Source organism: Dermacentor silvarum, chromosome 4, assembly GCF_013339745.2.
Source record: "Dermacentor silvarum isolate Dsil-2018 chromosome 4, BIME_Dsil_1.4, whole genome shotgun sequence".
In the NCBI taxonomy this organism is placed as follows: Eukaryota; Metazoa; Arthropoda; class Arachnida; order Ixodida; family Ixodidae; genus Dermacentor; species Dermacentor silvarum.
Genome location: NC_051157.2, coordinates 208,871,118 through 208,892,682, shown reverse-complemented (window position 1 = coordinate 208,892,682; position 21,565 = coordinate 208,871,118). Strand labels below are relative to the sequence as shown.

General features: G+C 48.2%; 1 protein-coding gene across 4 annotated transcripts in view; it reads left to right on the top strand.

Moving 5' to 3' along the window:
- LOC119449210 (adenylate cyclase type 3) overlaps positions 1 to 21,565 on the top strand; it is a 233,067-nt gene that overhangs the window by 40,303 nt on the left and 171,199 nt on the right. The window contains exons 2-3 of one of the 4 annotated variants that reach the window (XM_049666344.1): positions 11,670 to 11,906; positions 13,380 to 13,666. The exons of 2 other annotated variants lie outside the window; for them this stretch is intronic. In XM_049666344.1, the coding sequence (XP_049522301.1) occupies positions 11,670 to 11,906; positions 13,380 to 13,666 (524 nt within the window). The remainder of the gene's footprint in view (positions 1 to 11,669; positions 11,907 to 13,379; positions 13,667 to 21,565) is intronic. One more of the 4 variants, XM_049666341.1, reaches the window with a different exon arrangement.

The window sequence follows — 21,565 nt, the reverse complement described above, 5'->3', positions numbered from 1 at the left end:
TTATTTTATCTTGACTAGATGCGGTTTCATGATGATTAGGAGGAAGTAGAAGACTTCTATGAGGACGTTGAATTAGCAATACGAAAGGTTCCAACACAATACAAAACTACGAAAAACGCGTTGCTACTGAGCAGGCAACTGGTGACTATGGCATCGACTCTACCAGCAGCAAAGGACATATGTAAGTTGAGTTCGCGGCAAGGTGCAGGTTACGAATAATGAGTACATTCTTTCGGTAGCACAGATGACACCCCAAAGAGGGATAAGAAATTAGCCATACGTTTCGTACTCTCTGTCTAACCTAGCATTGAGGAAGAGGAGAGAGGAAGATATACGGACGTCAACCAGACGTGCGTCCGGTTTGCCACCCTACGCAACGGGGATGGGATTAAGGAAAGGAAGGAGAAGGGGGGAAAAGGAAGGGCGGAAGCATTAGCACTGTGAACACGCGAGGCTGCCCATCATGTCTGTAGTCGGTCACTGAGGTCACTCAGTTTCCTAAAGACGTTGCATTGGAAACCTGCGAAGCATGGGGCCATGATCCAAGAATATTTGCCTCGGAAAGTTGCATGCGATCGTGCCCCTTTAACACTGTCCGATGACTGTCACGTTCGACGTTAGAATGATGGCAAAAACGCAATCATTGTGCGGGATGTACAAGTGTTAGTTAGGGCAAAAAGCTGTGATCACCGCTTTGTGATAAGATCCGACATCGCCTTCAGTTTGAACCGAGAAAGAGAAAAAAATTGTTTGGAAGGAACAAGCCAGCCTTTGTTTGTTGGCTTCTTATGATATGACTAATAACAATCGGGCACTCAGTTTCCTTTCTTCTCGTTCGTTACATAGCGAGGCCTCAAATCCGGCAGCATTGATGCCCTCACGTAGCATGTTTAGGTTTATTAACTACTTGCCTTCACCCAAAAAGACCACGTACACGTGACGCCTACGATAAAAAAAAAGGATTTTCCACATCCGCCGTCAAGTGTGGCGCTGGCCAGCACGGCCAGATTTAGTTCTAGTAGACATACTTAAATACCCCAGAAAGTGGATGCGAAAACGGCGCCGCGGTAGCTCAATTGGTAAGAGCGTCGCACGCGTAATGCGAAGACGTGGGTTCGTACCCCACCTGGGGCCACTTGTTTTAACAGCGAAGCTCTTTAAGCTAGCCGTAATTTGTGGTTCGTATCAAGAAACTATCAAGAAATAAAATAAAAACTTTGTTGCCGAGGTGGGATTCGAACCCGCGTACACACGGTCCCAAGGCGAGCGTCAGAAAGCCCTACTTGCTCATCTTGAACCAAGAACAGTGCAGTAATTTGAATGTAAGGACTATGATACGATTCATGTAACATTTCCATGTTAGCAGAGTACATATTCATCGAATTGTGTTATGCCAAGTGAATGTTGCTATGCGTGATGTGGATTTTTTTTTTTTTTTTGCAACTGTACGATGTGCCGGTTTTCTGTGCGTGCCTTTCTCTTTTCTGTTGTATGTGATGCAAATTTGGATTGTGTAAATTTCCACCCTATGTAATTCCCCTAGGGGCCCTTAGGGTATGTACATAAATAAATAAAATAAATAACCACTAGGCTATACAGCCACTCTTGCAGAACATGCATTTATGCTAACCATATGATTGCGTTCGAGCAACGTCGTCTTCGTCCACAGCTGGCGCGTTCGCACGCTCGTGCTCTGCGAGGTGAATAAAAGGTTTTGCGCGCTATGAGAGCGACAGAGAGACACATTCACGGAGCGGCTCTGCTGGAACGTGGTGTCGGTGTTGCAAGCTGCGCTATGCAACGCGCAGTGGCGGCCGTAAGTCCGAGACGCGGGAAAGGAAATTATCATCATCATGAGTAATAAGATGAAGCGTTTGCGCGCACTTAGGGAAAATGCTGGGCTACGATCGCCCAGCTTCTCTGTTTCAAGCGTTGCACGGCCGAGTGCAAGGTTAAGCGTGCTTTTTCCCCATTCATTTCATTTTGATTAGTTTATTATTGCTTTAATTCAATGAATAAGTACATCTAATTCCTCCTATGCTATCCTTGGTATCATTGTTTGTTGGATTCCTATGGTATGACTAGAAGAAGTCAGGGGAAAAGCCAAGGAATCAAGGCTAGTGTTAGTAAAGAAAAATTCGAAAATATTTAGAGACATCAACAAAAACACGCTTACAAAAATTTGCTAGTTTTTGTTAAACACAAATTATAAAGCCCTCCCTTGTTGCAATGATTCGGACTTAGCGTGTAATTCGTTTATTGACACGTTTAGAGAAGCTTGTGATGAATGCTTTCCATATAAAACTATGAAACGTTCGCGCAGAGCTCGCGAACCGTGGATCACTACTGAATGCTTAAAATTCATGAGAAGGAAAACTTTACGAACAATTTTCGGAAAAATATTTGCCAGGAACCAGGTCACGATGACTGTTGACGATAGTGCGATTAGCCTCGAAACAATAAACCGCCGCCGAAAAACGTCATGCAATAGGCGTGTACTTGAGCCTCAGGCGCTTACCTCTCGTCACCTACAGGCGCCTCCACGAGGTGCCTGCGTGGGGCGTGTCTGAATATACAAGGTTGCATGAATATAAATGAAGCGGGCTCGATTCCACCGAGCACCAGAAAAATTCTACTAGACTTCTGCTTTCTTTTGTGTCAATGAAGAATGGCACATACGAAATGGCACATACCCCACTACCAAATTGACCTGAAATATGTTTTATACAGGCAAACATACATACCGCAAACTGAGTGAAGTTTCCAAGGAATGCTTATCGCATTAAGACATGCTCGACGGTTGGTTTCGAACACGGTTCCTTGAGCACGGCAGCCCGACGATCTGCCCAATATATCGTGAATTACCCAGTGACCCAAGTTGGTGTGAACGAGTTTAGGTACCAGCACGGACATGGAGAGATACCAGAAAGGTCCCGAAGTATCCTAAGACTGCTTTAATCGCAACAAAAAGAAAGCGGCGTTGCACGAAGGTTTCGATAATCGCTTGTAACATTGCACAGAACAGGAACGGAACCAAGGACACACACCGCTTCACACTTACGAAGGGGGGAGGCCGAGCAAGTGTTCGAGCGCTGATGGAGGTTCTCTCGCGCGTCGCGATCCACACCGGCGATCGGCGAGCACGCCACGGAGCGTAAGGCGCTTTGTTCCACCGCCGAGCTCGATTAGCGTCGCCACTCCGTTCGCTCTCCTCTGACCCACGCTGCACTGCCGGTGATTCGCTGCATAAAACGGCACGGCCTCTGCTTTTTTTTTCCCCGGGACCTCACTGAATGATCGAGGCGCAGCGTCGAACAAAGGGTAAGGCGATCCACTCCGGAAATCCGGCCGGATCAGCGGCGCTTCTTCTCTTTGCGCGTGTGTGCGCGAGGCCCTTCGTTCTTATGCAGTAGCCAGGATTAGCAGCGAGGCGCGCTGCCTATGGATCGCTTTCCCGCTTGTTTAGGCCTAGACCGACGGGCCTGCCGAGCGATTGATCATCCGCGATGATCACAGTGCGCGGAAATGTGTGCGGGTCGCAGCTGTCGACAAATTACCGGCGCTCTTGGTTCCTGGAAGTCGTCTTTCGGAGTGAGAAACAGAGCGCCTTTTCTATCAAGGTCGATGACAAATAATAATAATAACAAAGAACTGGTATTTTATTGTTTCGCTTACATGCTTGCATGTAGACGTGCCTTGCTTGGCCAGCAAGACTAAAAGCTGGGCACGTTGGTATGAAACCATGCGTAAGAACGAAACAGCGCAGAAAACACGGGGACATAGGGAAGAGGTTGGCAATTCGTTTTGCGCTGTTTTGTTCTTTAGAGGAAGCTATAGCTCTGGAGTTCCTATCTAAATACATAAGAGTCAAATGGTTTCTCTTGGCAATTGCTCCACCGATTTTGATTAGACATGTCGCATTTAAAAGGAGCAGCTAATCTAGTAATTGTGAGAAATGTATTTTTCAATGTATGCCATCAATGTTTTCCACGGATATACTTAGCAAGCGACAAATGATTGAATGCTTTAAACATGCCAGCCTGTGTTTTGTTGATGCTACGCTATTCTCTCTCTATGGCGGCTGTCTGACGCCTTCCCAAATCTTACTGCTTCTATCGGGGAGCGTAGAACTAAATCCAGGGCCCATGGAACGTAACCAAATGACAAACATTGAAAGTATTCTCTTAGAAATGAAAACAGGCCAGGAAACTGTGCTCGCGAAGTTAACGGAAATTACAACAAGACAAAGTGAATTAGAATCCAAAATTACGGGCTTAATCGAGAAGACAAGCAATGTAGAAAGTCGTATTGCTCGGGTGGAAAAAATTGAAGATAAATTTATGGCTAAAATAGACGACTTGGAGAATAGAAGCTGTAGACAGAATTTGCAATTTTTCGGGTTGCCCGACAGGGAGCATAACGAGACGTGGGAGGCGTCTGAAAAACTAATTAGTGGAATATGCAAAGATGTGATGAAACTTGATGATATTTCGGTTGAACGGGCTCACCGCGTAGGTGTTTTCAGAGAAGGCAAAAACGGCCCGTTTTTGTAGTAGTAGCACGCTTTTCACTGCGGAAGGCTAGAGAAATCGTCTTTTAAAACGCTTACAGACTAAAAGGCATTTCGTACGGCATCTCTGAAGATTTCAGTCGAGCCGTACAAGAAAAAAAGACGCCAGCTTTGGAATTAAGCGAAAGAAAAAAAGAGAAAACAAAGAAAATTGTGTTTGCTTGAGTTATGATAAATTGATCATCAATGGGCAAACGTTTGTCTAGGATAGCGATATGCGAACGCCAGTTCCACTACAGACGCATGTGCGACTGGATAGAGGCAAATGACGCATTCCGAATTCCGGTCCTCCCCAAGATAATCCTGCACGTTGCTCGCAGCCTGAACGGCTCTCTGTCCTGCTTGTAAATTGTTGCAGCATAAAGAACAAAGTCGATAGCTTCATGTCTTTAGTATCCACTGTTAAACCTCAGATCGTGATGGGCACCGAATCATGGTTAGACATCATCATCATCATCATCATCAGCAGCAGCAGCAGCAGCAGCAGCAGCAGCAGCCTATATTTTATGTCCACTGCAGGACGAAGGCCTCTCCCTGCGATCTCCAATTACCCCTGTCTTGCGCTAGCGTATTCCAACTTGAGCCTGCAAATTTCCTAACTTCATCATTCCATCTGGTTTTCTGCTGACCTCGACTGCGCTTCCCTTCTCTTGGTATCCATTCTGTAACCCTAATGGTCCACCAGTTATCCATCCTACGCATTACATGGCCTGCCCAGCTCCATTTCATCCGCTTAATGTCAACTAGAATATCGGCTATCCCGGTTTGCTCTCTGATCCACACCGCTCTCTTCCCGTCTCTTAACGTTAGTCCTAAGATTTTTCGTTCCATCGCTCTTTGTGCGGTCCTTAACTTGTCCTCGAGCTTCTTTGTTAACCTCCAAGTTTCTGCCCCATATGTTAGCACCGGTAGAATGCAATGATTGTACACTGTTCTTTTCAACGACAGTGGTAAGCTCCCAGTTAGGATTTGGAAATGCCTGCCGTATGCACTCCAACCCAATTTTATTCTTCTGTAAATTTCTTTCTCGTGATCAGGGTCCGATGTGAGTAATTGACCTAGATAAACGTACTCCTTAACAAACTCTAGATGCTGACTGGCGATCCGGAATTCTTGTTTCCTTCCCAGGCTATTGAACATTATCTTTGTCTTCTGCATATTCATCTTCAACCCAATTCTTACACTTTCCGATTGAGGACCTCAATCATTTGCTGTAATTCGTCTCCATTGTTGCTGACTATACCTAATGTAGAAATCTTTCCACCTGGTTTTACTGTCTATCGGAAAGATAGGCATGGGCATGGCGGGGGAGTATTTATTTTGATATCAAATGCATTGCCAAGTACACAAATTTTATTTGAAAATGAATCTGAGTCTGCCTGGTGCCTTGTGAAATTACCTAAAGAAAGCAATGTACTACACTGGACATTCTACCGCCCACCCGGCAGCAGCGACTCATTCGGACTGCTGTCTGAGATGCTATCTCTTGTGCCTAATAGCGTATTTTTGGGGGGTGATTTAAATTTGCCTGACTTCAACTGGAATGCCGGATGTGTGACTGGTAATAGGTCCCGTATTTACACAGAGTTCGAAGAACTGGTCGGATTAAATGGATTGCAGCAGTACGTATTGGAACCTACGCGAGCAAATGAAATTTCAGACTTAGTACTTTGCAATGAGCCGAACTTAATATCAAAAGTTACGGTTTGCCCAGGTATTAGTGACCACAGGGCAGTTGTCATAGAACTTAACATACAGCGAGTAGGGATGGCGCAAATTCCGCAAAGAAAAGTGTACAGCTACGACAGAGGAGACTATGACGCTATTTGGACCAAACTTTTAAAATTTCTTTCCTACTTTCCAGTATCTTTCAAACGCACGCTGTTCGTTAACTTTGTGGTCATCATTCCGGGACAAAATACTTCAAATAGTCGAAATTCATGTTCCATGCAGGTACCTGCGGCAAAAAAAAAAGCCTTGGTTTAACGTAGAAATACGTAAACTTATAAGGAAAGCAAGACAAACGTATAGAACGTTTACTGCCGACACCAGTCTGGCAAATCAGAAACGCTTGCAAGAGATAATTAATCTATTGTAAGCAACAATTAAATCTGCGAAAGATATATTCTTTGTTAAATTAAATAAGGACTTGAGAGAAAACCCAAAATCGTTTTGGAAATATGTTAAACGAAACCGAAAAGAAGACATATACATACCATCCTTAAATATCGATGGCAAAACTGTGACGTCAGACCATCAGAGGGCAGACAGATTTAAGCAGTACTTCTAATCTCTGTTTTCGCTAGTATCTACTGGGGAGACTTCGCTTATGAACAACGCCAATCAGGGCGATATGATGCCAGACATTGAATTTGATGTTAGTGGCGTCGATTCTTTATTACGGCATTTAGAAGAAACAAAAGCAACTGGACCTGATGGAATATCCCCAGTGGTCCTTAAAGAGTGTCATAGCATCAATGCTCCGTATTTAACGATCTTCTATAAGTTTTTTCCTTGAAACAGGCCTCATTCCCCAAGGTTGAAAACGGCAAGCGTGACACCAGTTTCTAAATGGGGCGATAGAAAACTCAGAGAAAACTATAGGCCGATTTCCTTAACGTCGATATGTTGCAAAATATTTGAACACATTTTATATAGTAACATATATGCCTTTCTTGACTCAAACGCTTTTTTACATCTTTTATTCCTGCAACACACAACTAATAGAATTTCAGCACTTCTTATCCAAAGCCATTGATAACGAGAGTCGGGTAGAGGTGGTTTTTATTGATTTTCAAAAAACTTTTGACACTGTGTCCCATAAGCTCTTACATAAAAAGCTTGCTGCATTAAATGTAAACAAAAACGTTCAAAATTGGATACGAAACTACCTAAACGGAAGAACCCAGTTTGTAGTCCTAAACAACACCGCATCTTCACCAATAACTGTTTTTTTCGGGCGTTCGTCAGGGAAGTGTACTGGCCTTGTTGTTTTTAATCTACATAAATGACATTGTCGAACTAATTACATCACCCATAAAACTATTTCCCGATGACTGTGTGATTTGCAGAGAAATTACTACTGAAAATGACAGATACTTTGCAAACAGATTTAGATAAGGCAGCGAACTGGTGTTAAAAGTGGAACATGAATTTAAATATAAAAAAGTGCGGTAGCATACGTTTTTCTAGAAAATTATCCAAATTTCAGCACCGATATAACATTAATGGCACGCTTATCGACATACAGTCGCGATGCAAGTATCTAGGAGCCTATTTCACCGAATCACTCATTTGGCATAAACAGATTGACACTGTCATAGCAAAAGCTAGTGGGCGGTTACATTTTATTAGCAGAAATTTCAAACAGGCAACGCGCGAAGTTAAAGAAACTTTATACTTCTTACATGTCAGAACAATACTTAATTATGCTTGTGTAATATGGGATCCGCATCAAGATTACCTCATTAATAGACTGGAGGAGGAGGAGAAGAAGAGAAAGAGAAGGCAGGGATGTTAACCAGAAATGCGTCTGGTTGGCTACCCTACTTTGGGGGACGGGAAAGAGGGAATAGAAAGGTGAGATAGAGAGAGGAGAGGGGGGGGGGGGGAAGGACACGGTGAGCTTGCGCACGCACGTGGAGGGCCTGAGCAATTCAAAGGCGTTCACTTAGGCCAGTCATCCTCAAGAAACACAACAGTGCCTTCACAGCTTTGTGGGCCGAAGAGCGATGGGGACGGTCTTCAAGGAGCACCTGCACGGACAATGGCCGATCGTCAATTTGTCGCAATTCGTTCGATAAAGTTTGTCTTTCCGACTCAAATCGATCGCAGTGACACAATAAATGTTCTATGTTGTCTTTGCTGCCGCGAACGTCGCACGTAGCACTTTCGGTCATTCCAATCAAAGCACCGTACGCCTTCGTGAAAGCCACTCCCAACCACAGCTGGTATAGAAGCGATGCCTCACGTCGGTGAATCCCGGGTGGAGGTCGGAGTTGAAGCGAAGGGTTCAGTTCGTGTAGCCTGGTGCGCCTTATATTTGGGGTGTTCCACTCTGTTAAAGAGAGCTTGCGTGCCAGGTGACGAAGCTGCCTTACAGCGTCTGTCCTGGAAAGAGTAATGGGAATGCTGTGTTGTTCTTGACGGGACTCTCGGGCAGCTTTGTCAGCGAGATCGTTTCCACTGATCCCGCAATGGCCAGGTAGCCATTGGAAAATAATTTCGTGGCCTTTCTGTTTGACGTCGTGGTGAAGTTTGACAATTTCGTACGTTAGTTGTTCGTGAGCTCCACGTCGGAGAACTGCCTGCATACTTTGTAAAGCCGGTCTCGAGTCGGAAAACACGGCCCATGTACCAGGACTCTCTGCGTCTATAAATTGAAGTGCACTGCGCAGAGCCGTGAGCTCTGCAGCCGTGGACGTCGTGACATGTGAGGTCTTGAATCGCATTGTTACTCCTCTCGTCGGTATAAACACAACACCGCCAGAACTGGTCGATGTAGTCGTTCCGTCCGTATAGACGTGCACGTGACCGCTGTATCTCTCGCACAACAGGAGTAAGCTCAATTGTTTTAGTGCAGACGGTGATAAATCTGACTTTTTCTGAAGTCCTGGAATTCTAAGTTGGACTTCAGGACGGCACAAACACCATGGAGGGGACACCAGCTTGGCCGGAGGTGCGTACCCCGATGTAATCGAGGCACGATATGCGCTGACAGTTGTGCTATATGACGTGCGGGGTCTTTCCACGGCGAGTGCGGCGAGCTGGTTGCAAGGAGTCCGGGCAGTGTGCCTGACATGTGCACGCATTGCCTTGATGGCGATGTGCGTTGTGATTGAATAATCTTGAGCAATGGCGATAGTTTCAGCCGTTGACGCACTGCGTACTCCAAGGTATATCCTAAGAGCTTGCGCCTGAATGCTCGGAATTTTACGCAAATTAGTTTTGCAGGTGTTGGATATAACAGGTAGGCTGTACCGGAGGAACCCAACAAACAACACCCTGTATAGCTGTAACATGGATTGTGTGGATACCCCCCCCCCCCCCGTTCTTTCCTGCAAGGAACTTGAACAGATGACAAATAGCCATCAGGCGCTTTTTCACGTGGTTGACGTGAGGAGTCCAGGACATATCTCTGTCAATCCCAACTCCCAAGAACCTGTGACTCTTGCTGAACGATATCACTTGTCGGTTGATTGATATGCCGTATGCAGACATCGCCTTCCGCGTAAATGCCACCACTGCGCACTTTTCCCACGTCACCTCCAGTCCTTGTTTACGAAGGTAGCATGATGTCGATGAGGCCGCCTTCTAAAGCCGAGCGCGAAGCTGAAGCCGTGTCACCCCCGACGTCCAGATACAGATGTCGTCGGCGTAGATAGAGAGTCGAACGGAGCTTGGCAGGTTCCCGATTAGTCCAATAAGGGTCAGATTAAAGAGCGCCGGGCTTAGTACTCCGCCTTGAGGGACTCCGCGGCTACTGTAATACTGGGGTGTCGGGCCATCCCCGGTCAGCACGTAGAATGATCGCATCTGTAGGTAGCTGCGAACCCAGAGGTATGTCTTGTCACCAAGTCCTATTACTTCTATACTCGCGGACAACTTTCTGTGGCAATGAAGGGAAAGCTACGGAGGCCAAGCGCCCACAGCTGAGAGCGCTTCTGAAAAGAGTCCCGAGTTTAAATACATGTTAGGTTAGGCTGGAGAAGAGAAAACATTAACACCTCATTAGCAACAGTTTAATAAGACCGAACACACCACTGAGTGTAAAAGTTTGCTTATCTTGTGGGTGTTTCCCTTCCGCGTCTGAGAAAACGCACAACCGTCGCACGAGGATGCTGCGTCGATTCAGCGTCTGTTCCGAGCAACCAAAAGCGCGGTCAAACGCTGCCGGACTACTTGGCGCGGTAACACAGGTGCAGCATCCACGCGCCCGTAGCTTCCCCTTCATTGCCACAGAAAGTTGTCCGCGAGTATAGCGCTTTAAGGATGGCTTCATGGGTGACGTTGTCGTAAGCGCCTTTAACGTCTAGAAACAAGGCAGCAGACAAGTGTTTACAGGCCGGGCTTGGCTAGGCCAGTGTAGCTAACGCTACAAAATGAAATCGCAATTGCCTTCAGCTAAAGTTTCCTCGTAACCCTGCTTGTCCCCAGGTTAATGCGTCTTATGTTTTCTCGATTGAGAATAAACTCAAGCGCCGTTCTGGCAGCTGCGGTTGTAAATGTCCCACTTCATCGGACCAAAAGAGCGGTCTTTATATTCACGCTTTCTAATGGACCGCAAGATACGATGCATTTCTGAGGCTCCAATGAGCAGTCATGTGTAAATTGCGCCAGTGCAAAAAAAAGAAAAAAAGAAAGTACATATTCGCTATGAACTTCGGTGCACGACATGCATATTGCGCTGGCGCATTAGTTCATCGGAATTGTTCTCCTCCTGGAGGAGCGTACTCTAACAAGAATGAACACCGATGGGATCTACATTGCGTTTCAGTGCCAGTTGTTTTGTCACAGTTTCCTTCAAAGCTTCCTCAGTCGCTACGCGTTACTATATTTGCGCCGCTGTGCAGTACATTGCTGTGCGAGCCGTTGACTGCCTATGCTCGTTAATGCAGCGACGGCACTGTCAATTATAGGTCGATCATGCAGCGAATTACAGGGATAGGGCTGGCTGTGTGCCTAATTCGAAGTTATTTAACAGCACTGCACAGAATACATACACAAACAATAAGCTATACACACCAGCAGTGACATACCGATGGGGTGGTAGGGAAGGGATGTGTCTTAGAGGTGTGGGGGTGTAGCTATAGCACTGCACGGTGTAACGGCTGGTCCCAGTTCCCCGACTACAAACTGCTCTCGATAGTGTCTTACCAAAAAGATATTTAGTGAAAATTCGTTACTCTATAAATAAGTGTGCTGATTATCGTTGTAGAAATTCTAACGACCGCCACTGCTGTGAGCGTTGCCCGAAAGGAAACATAATCGATTTGTCATGGATACGTATCCCCGCATTGACCTGATAATGGGAGACGATTGCCAGAGAAGTGCCTATGGGTAGTGTCCCGCAGGGACTTGATTCTGAGCGTACGCGCAGGAGCAAGAGCGCCTGCTGCTGTCCGTGCTCCCGAAGCACGTGGCGGCCGAGCTGAAGCAGGACCTGGACGCCGTGGTGCAGGGACCCTTTAAGAAGATCTACATGAGCCGCCACGAAAACGTGAGCATCCTGTTCGCCGACATCGTGGGATTCACTGCTTTCTCGTCCACCTGTCCGGCGGCGCAGCTGGTGCGAACGCTCAACGAGCTGTTCGCGCGCTTCGACAAGCTGTCCGATGTGAGTGTCGCGCTGCTTTTATCTCCTCCTCCTCCCACTCTCTCTGTCTCTCTCTCGTCATGCGGCACCCTTTGGGCAGGGGACGACATTTACCAACTGCTTGAGCTAGTGGGTGGTGGTGGTAACATTTATTTAGGTCCTGAAGAATCTTCACCCCGTTTTTATAGGGGCAACACTGCGGGCCGCTCCCACGTTGGGACGGGAAGGCCAAGCCTCACCGCCGCATCGTGGGCCTTCTGGACGGCCCGGAGTTGATTAATCCATTCGTGGCTCTTGACCAATGAATAAAGTGCGTCAGCCATCAATGCGTGGTCCGTGTGGTGCTGTAAAGAGGGGCACTCCCAGAGCATGTGTTTGAAATCGCTAACTCCGCCGCAGTCGGGACACAGAGGGGAGACCTCCGTGTACCTACTGATGATGGAGTGTAAAAAAATTAAATTATGGGGTTTTACATGCCAAAACCACGATCTTATTATGAGGCACGCCGTAGTGGGGGACTCCAGAATAATTTGGACTACCTGGGGTTCTTTAACGTGCACCTAAACCTAAGTACACGTGTAAGTTAGTGTCAGCATACTCTTGCATCTGAACACCATGACGTCATGAATTCGGACAGCTTCCACTCCGGTTCACATAACAGTGCATCGTTAAAGGTGGGACAACAGTGCATTCGAAAAAAGAACAAGCACTCATCTTCCATTCATTTTCTACACTAGTAATCTAACTTTTTCCACCAACTCAATAAACCTTTACTGCGATAAACATTTACGAGTTCAAAATCCGACTCGTAATTCATGTAACATAGCGCTCCAATCGCCTCGACAACGTAAAAAAAATCTCGTCATTTGCCAGTTTTCTGAAACGAGAACCCTACGACTCCGATACGGGCGCTCACGCATTAGTCGGTGAACTCACTCCTCATTCGACTCGCTCAGGCTGAGACTGTCTGTGAATCTCTGTCTGAGTGACCTTGAGCGAATTCTACGTGGAGTGAGTTCCAGTCTGAGTGTGTTGAAGTGAGCCTCAGTGGTCGTGAGTCTGACCCTGGGCGAGTGCCAGTGAACGGCAGCGTGCATGCGTCAGAGCGAGTTTAAGTGCGACTGAGTGGCAGGTGATTACATGTGTTTTTGCGCCCTCGAAATTACACGCGAGGAAGACTCCGAACTCTACGAGTGAATCTATGTATTTACGAGCAGCGTCCGTGGAAGCAGTGAACAATAACTCAAGAGCAATAAATCAAATTGTACAAATGTAAGTGTACACGGACATACAGCGTATACTGTAAACCTAATTTTGTGAAATATGAGATTTAGCTTAGGTCTATAGCTTCTAACCTAGCTAGTTGGCATTCAGGGCGCTCATTAGATTACAGCTTCTGCGTTCCGGTTTGTGCTTTCCACTAAACTCTCCGGGAAGTTTTCTAGTCCCAGTGAGCCTGGCTAAGCCTGCTCCCTGGGCGGCGTCCGTGCGCAGAAGTTCCACCAGCTGCGCATCAAGATCCTGGGCGACTGCTACTACTGCGTGAGCGGGGCGCCCGAGGAGCGGCCGGACCACGCGGTGCTGTGCGTCCACATGGGGCTCAGCATGGTCGAGGCGATCCGGTCGGTGCGCGACCAGACCCGCAGCGGCGTCGACATGCGCGTCGGCATACACACTGGGGCCGTGCTCGCCGGAGTGCTGGGCCAGAGGCAGTGGCAGTACGACGTCTACAGCAAGGACGTCGTGCTCGCCAACAAGATGGAGAGCGGCGGACTGCCCGGGTAAGCCTTTTCTATGATATCTCGGACGAGGGCTGGAACGTCTGTTTTTCATTCATCTTTAAAGCGAAGCTGCATACGGCTAGGCTTCCATGCACTTTTCAACTTCGTAAGCAACAACTCAGGTCCCAAATTTTATGTAAAATCTCTTTATGCTAAGCAAGACCATAGACGTCTCATCACTTCGATTTGCTTTTGGGTAAATTAGTTATCAATAGGCACCATTTTCAAGATCAGTAGACTCTCTCGTAGATAATAAAGGTTTCTTAAAGATTTACCGCTGTGCGGCCCCCGTCGGCCATGTCTACGTTCACACCACCCTCGCTTTGTCGTCGTTCCAATCTCGTGCGTGCCTAGTTTCGTTCCGATCTCCCGGGGCGGCCGCGCCGTCGTGCGTTGTCGGCAAGACAAGCTGCCGTTTTCCGTTTTGAATTTCACTTCTGTCGTCGTAACGGGGAGGCCGCGTGTAGTGCGCACTCCCGAGGATCAGCGCGCCTACGAAGAGCAACGGCGAGAACAGGTGCGAGAATGCAATCGGCGGCGGCGGGTAGCAAACGCCGAAGATCGTTCCCGACAGGCTACCCATGCAAGATGATGCAAGTCGTGTGCTCTGCGTCGTGCGCTATACCTACATAGGTATAGCTCATCCACCTACACAACGTGGAATGGCTCCGATTCAAACGCCTCGTGGACGCGCCGGCTACTCCTCCCCTCCAGCGTGCATTAAAAAGATGAACGCGTACTCTTGTAATAACAAAGGCATGGCAACGCGAAAGCACTCGAAAACTAGTTCCCACGAGTAATTCACGAGCCTTGACACAAAAACTACTAGTTCACACTCCAGGTTCATCAGCTTGAACACAATAGCAATGCTATCTGCGATAAAAAAAAAGAAGCATGGACATTGTGAAAATATGCCATACGCCACATTATATCATCATCAGCAGCAGCAGCAGCAGCCTATATTTATGTTCACTGCAGAGAACAATGTAGGTACAAGGTCACATATCTGAGATCTATGTTGTCACAAGTCTCGCAAACGTCGATGCATATGTCTGAATTAATGTTCGTTAATAAGCCTCTTAAGAAGACTTACATCTTCCAAGCTGTTTTAAAACCCTAATAATTTTCCGCGATTGTCGTTTTATCAAGAATTTCTACAAATGCACGTACTGCCCTAATATCGGATGTTTCTGTTGGCCACGCACCCAAGAATGACAACGGTGTTCTATGAACAATATGTAATTTTGTAATATGTAAGTTTTGTTACAGTGTAGGAGAAGGTGCTCTATTTCTTCATTGGATTCTTCACAGGAACAAAGTGGGCTAACACTTTTCCGATCCTGTATAAGAAGCACTTCGTGTAAGTTGTGCGGAGTCGTAATCTATGTATTATTCTTTCTATAGCGCGTTTGACTTTTATCGGTATGGTGCACTTCATAAGTGGGTCTATCCTGAATAGTACTGAACATGGTGCCCAATTACTAAACGAAGGTTCTTTTGTAATTGGGGCGCAGGTTTTGTTAATAGCGCAACGGGCATCTCATTTGGCAAATGAAGACGTTAAATTTTATCATTTTGTGAGCCTAGCGAACTAAAACATCTACAGCATCGTTCCCTGCAATTCCACAATAACTAGGCACCCACTGGAGTACTATATCATGCTGTCCTCTTTAGCAAAAGTGTAAGCCTCTTGTACCTCATATACTAAAACGGCATTTGCTAAGCAAACGTGTATATTTTTATGGAGAGTGGTGATGCTTGAGAATCGCTTAAAAAAATGTCACAGTTTCGCCCTAAGGGCGAAGCAATGAATGCGATAGCAACACAGCAATGTCATACGAAGTAAGGTGAGCGGCTTTGGTAGCAATATGAATTGTAGTAAACATGAGCCGATTAAGTAAGCAGGTGTGCTGCGGCGTAAGTAGACCGACATGAAGAGAGACTCAATGACCATGAGAAGGCGCGTGTAAAACGGTGGTGTTGATGAGAAGCGCTTCCCGTGGGCAGCGCGTGCGAAGGGACACACCTGTAGCGCTGCACTGCCGACCCGGGCAGCATTGCATGTGTAGCGTGCGTTGGAAAATGTGGCCCGACTATTACTAACACCCAAAGTTTCGTCGACTCCGCGATTGTGTCCGGCCCCGGACACAATCGCGGATCTCGACGCTTGGGCAACCTCGCTAACGCAACATGTAGAACAAGCAACATCCACCATTCCCGAGCCGGAAGAAGTAGCGGCAGCGGATAGCCGACTCCTTCACATGTGAGAAGCCCATGCCAGCCTTCAAAAGCGCTGGCTAGCTCAAAAACACAACCGATCCCTGAAACTGCGCATAGCCCGCGTCGTTGCTGAGATTGAGGCCCATGCCAGCAATCTTGCTCACCAGCAACGGGGGCAGCTGTGTGACCGCATGAGCGGCAATCTTGGTCTCAAAGACACCTGGTCCTTCCTGCGTTTTCTCTTAGATCCAGGTCACACAAAGGCCACTCAACGCAAGAACGTTACCCGCATACTACACCAGCTACCTTTGGAGGACGACGCCCTCCTTCAGGCTCTCAAAGACTTTACCTTACCACCAGCACGCCCATCCCCCTACCCTCCTACACCGGTGCTCCTAACCCGGCCTTGGATGATGAAATCTCCACATCCGAGGTCCGAGCGGCAATGCACCGTCTTCGAACAACATCGGCTCCGGGAGCTGACCGAATTGCAAACAAAATGCTCCGTAACCTAGATGACCTATCAATCAAAGCAATTAAGGACCTTTTCAACCAATGCTGGCGTAATGGCACACTCCCAGCGCAGTGTACACACGCCCGCATCACTTTCATTCCCAAACCAGGCAAACTTCTCGAAATCAAGAACCTCAGACCTATCTCCCTCACCTCATGCTTAGGCAAGCTCTTCGAACACGTCGTCCTTGGTAGACTCCAGAACCATATGGACGACAACAACCCTTTCCCCGACACCATGATCGGCTTTCGCCCGCACCTCTCCACCCAAGACGTAATGCTACAACTTTAAGAAGATGTCCTACACCCCCGACACGCTAAACGCACTCGTGCCATCCTAGCTCTTGACTAACCAAAGCCTTTGACAATGTACACCATGTGGCCATCCTGGAAGCGCTGTCCTCACTCCAGGTCGGCAAACGCACACATCAGTACATTGCGGCCTTTCTTCGCCACCACACAGCTGAGATAACCTTCGGATCTCTTTCCTCACCTACATTCCCCCTAGGCAGCCGAGGCACCCCCCAAGGATCAGTCCTTTCTCCCCTCCTTTTCAACATCACCCTAATCCCCATAGCACGCGCCCTGGCCTCCATTCCCACTCTCTCGCACTCTTTCTACGCGGACTACATCACACTGTGGACCACCACAGGCAGTGTTAGCGCTATGCAAGAGACAGGCAGGAGCTGACATAGTGGCAGCCTGTGCAGCCCAAGTCGGTTTAGCCTGTTCCCCCACCAAATCTGAACTCCTCGTCCTCCCCCCCCCCCCCCCCAATGGACGACTGGATATCGGACCTCCACCCACATTGACAGTGACCATTGACGGCAATCCCATTCCCGAGGTTGAGAAGGTTCGCATCCTTGGTATCCTCCTTCAAAACAATGGCAAGAACACTGCCACTATTTCCAAACTCACGGCCACCATTCACCAGACGGTACGACTAATCCGCCGCATAGCTAACCGACACCGAGGCATGCGCGAACATGATCTCAGACGGCTAGTACAAGCCTTCGTTCTCAGTAGGGTAGTGTACTCATTGCCCTATCTTTTCCTCTCCCGGGTAGAAGAAGATAAAGTCAACGCCCTTATTCGACATGCTTACAACGCGGCCCTCAACCTACCCCGATACACATCAAACGAAAGGCTCCTCCACATGGGGGTCCACAACACCCTCGCAGAACTTAATGAGGCTCACCGCTCGGCCCAACTCGAGCGGCTCTCTTCCACCGCTGCTGGCCGACGCATTTTGACCCGCATTGGCCTCAACGCCCCTGGATACTGCCTCTCGCAGAACACTCTTCCACCCCACATCCACCGTCTACTCACGGTACATCCCCTCCCCAAAAACATGCACCCGGAGCACCACATGGCTCGCAGAGCGGCCCGTGCGGAGGCTCTTGACAAGCATTACGGCACGCGAACAGATACCGTCTATGTCGACGCCGCCTCTTACTCCTCATCCCCAGCCTTCGCCATAAGCGTCGTCTCCAACTCCCTGATCCCGCAGGTCATTGGCTCGGTCTTCGCCACCTCCTCTATGGAGGCCGAGGAGGCAGCCATTGCCCTGGCTATCTCCTCCACCTCTGCCACTCACATCTTTAGTGATTTGAAGACCGCGGTCCGCAACTTCACCCGCGGACGCATATCGGGCGCGGCTTCACGACTTCTAGCTCGGATTCCCCCCTCCCCCCTTATGAGGCCGATCCAAATTTTATGGGTCCCTGCTCACGCGGGTCACCCCGGAAACGAGGCCGCCCATTCTCTAGCTCGAGGATTCGTCAGCCGAGCAGGGCCGGCCACCAACTGGGGAGGCGCTCGCGAGCGCATGGTCTCATATCATGAAATTTCCCTTCATTACAGAGAGGAAAGACTCCGGTATCCACCACCACACAAATCTCTCACCAAACTGCAGCAGGTGACGTGGCGCCAGCTACAATCCCGCATTTTCCTCTCCCCCGCCCATCTAGCACTAATACACCCGGGACTTTTCTCGCCTGAGTGCACACTCTGCGGTGCGCCTAAAGCGGATTTCCACCACATTCTATATTTATGCTCTGAGCTCCGACTACCTGCTGATTGGCAACTCACTGACCTCGAGCGATGGGAGGCTGCGGTGTCCAGCTCTGATCCGGCTGTGCAAAAACAGCTAACGGACTGGGCTTTAGTCGTCGCTGAGAAGCACCAGCTCCCAACCACTGCACGCAGCCAAGAGCCAACCCATTCCTAAGGTGTAACCGCATAAGGCTCAAACGACTCAATAAAGCTTTCACCACCACTACCACCCACGGCGGAGAACAAACGCGCGTTCTGCGCCGTGCTCCGTTAAGGGCTGCAGAAGTAGGCGTCTCTTTCCTCCGTTACAATCACCATATATGTAGAGCAAACGCGCCTTCTTCCGACGCGCGAAAGGCCGTGGGGGGGGAGGGGGAGGGAAGGGAGGCGACTTTTAGCTGCGGCACCAAGTGCCTATTTATATCAGAGGCTCGGGCAACAGTCACCAACGCCGCACGCATTTTGTGCGAACGCGGGCAAAACGCCGACGGCGTCGACAACAGTTCTGCGTGTTGCCGGTGCTGCTGCATGTCCAAGTTTATACAGCTGATAAAGCTACTATCATTACTCCGTATAGCTCTCTACAAATTTGCTATCGCAATTGATGCTTCGCCTTTCAGGTGAAACTGCGACAACTTTTTTCTCAGACTCAGAGACGAATTAACAACGTTGCGACTGGAGAAAAAAACATAGTGGTGGCGTTAGACCTAAAGAGCGCATTCGACACTATGTCTCATAAGCTCATCATGGAGGAACTAGAAAAAATGGGGTGTAGAAAGAAAACTTTTGACTACATCAAATCCTTCCTAACTGGCAGGACTGCCACGATAGGATTGGAAGATATACGGTCACCCAAGCTAAACCTCCCCAACAAAGGAACTCCACAGGGAGTCCATACTCTCGCCATTATTGTTTAACATTGGCATGAACAATTTAGCAAGAAGGTTACATCAAATTCAAGACCTCAAATTCGCGCTCTATGCGGATGATATCACCTTATGGATGCACAAAGGCTCGTTAGGCCACAAAGAAAGCACCCTGCAAGAAGCCATCAACACTGTCCAACACTTCGTGGCAGAGTACGGCATGGCCTGTGCGCCAGAAAAGTCCGAATGGATCAGAGTCCATGGACGAAACTACCGTAACAGGCCAAACCTGCACCTCCAACTAGAAAACAGCACGCTTCCAGAAAGGAACAAGATTCGTGTCTTGGGACTCTGAATCCAAAGCAACAGGTGAGCGGATCACACTATCGCGACCCTGAAAACGACAACGAAGCAAATAGCAAGACTAATCAGAAGAATCACAAAGAAGGGGCGAGGCCTTCACGAAAGCGAAACAATACGACTCGTTCAAGCTTTTATCATCAGCAGGATAACAAACGCTCTACATTATCAAAACTTAAATCGCAGAGAAACAAAGATGGTGGATCAGATCATACGGGGCGCGTACAAAGCGGCATTAGGATTGCCGGTCAACACCTCAAATGAAAGACTACACGACACAGGAATTTACAACACCTTTGAAGAGCTCAAGGCAGCAGTTCTGATAAATCAGATGGAGCGCCTATGTCTCACAGAAGCAGGACAACAACTACTGACTGAACTAAGATACCCGGTGAGAGCGCAATATTGCAGTGACCGAATCCAGCAGATCCCACGCCACATCAGGAAGCAAATACAAGCCACACCGATACCGAAGAACGTGAATCCCGAATACCACAAAGGCAGAAGACAAGCCCGAGCCAAGCAACTTATCAAAAGCTTTGGAAACAATCAAGAAGTGCAATACACAGACGCCGCTCGGATCACCAGAGGACACGTTATAGTAGCAGTTCACAACACACAGCGAAAAAGAGCCGATATAACAGCCTCAATAAAAACAACTTGCACAGCCACTGCCGAAGCCTCAGCAATCGCGATGGAAATCAAACACAGCGATAGCGCCGGGCACTCGGCACTGGATATCTCCGACTCTCAAGCAGCATTCAGAATGTACATGCAAGGCAGATTGCCACGAATCGCGCTAAGAATAATAGGCGACGCACTCCAAGAAGAACATGCAATCATTTGGTGTCCAGGACACGAGGGCATCTCAGGCAATGAGAGGGCACACTCCCTAGCTCGAGAACTCACAAACCGAGCAGGGAACCACAGCCCTCGCCAAGATAGCCCAATTACGGCCCGAGACATCCTCGAGCACCAACGTCGCACAAGAGAGCGCCTTGCCCCCCCCCCCCCCCCCGCATCGGCAACTGGGGGTACAAGAAGCCCGCACATACAGAAGAATACAAACACACACCTATCCCCACTTAGGAAGAGCACACCACATGAATCCCACACTGCATGCCGGCGCTTGTCCATGGTGTGGTGCATGGCCGTCACTACCACATGTGACGTGGGAATGCACGAATAGACCACAGGAAGCAAACTCGCGTCACATACCTACAGAAGGGAGCCGTGGGAGATCCTCCTCGCCCAGCCGGAGCTGGAGGCCCAAAGGGGCCTCTTGGCCCAGGCGCAGAGGGTAGCAAGTATCACTGGTGTCCTGGACTAAGTACCCACCCACTAGCTCCCTTTCACCAAACCACTTCCCTTATTCCGCTTTTCCCCTCCCTCGATAAATAATAAAGTTTTTCCATCCATCCATCATTGTCAGCATATAAATTTCATTGCGAAGAGGATTGAGTAAAGTTCGGCAGTTTTTGATGTAGTATACTGTGAAACAATTTGTTGTTGACGGTAAACTGGAATCAAGAGCGCTGCGGTGAACTTTATACTTGAATGACCCTGACGTTCAGTGTAAATGAGTAACAATGTTTAATATTTCGATTCCATTACCTGCAGCTTAGATTCCTGGTTTTAGGGGCAAATATTTGGAACTGCGGAAATCTGCGGAGTACAATCAACCTCTCTATATGGCTTTCATAGATTATGAAAAGGCATTCGATTCAGTAGAGATATCAGCAGTCATAGAGGCATTGCGTAATCAAGGAGTGGAGGAGGCATACGTGAATATCTTGGCAAATATCTACAAGGATTCCACAGCTACCTTGGTTCTCCACAAGGAAAGTAGAAAGATACCTATCAAGAAAGGGGTCAGGCAAGGAGA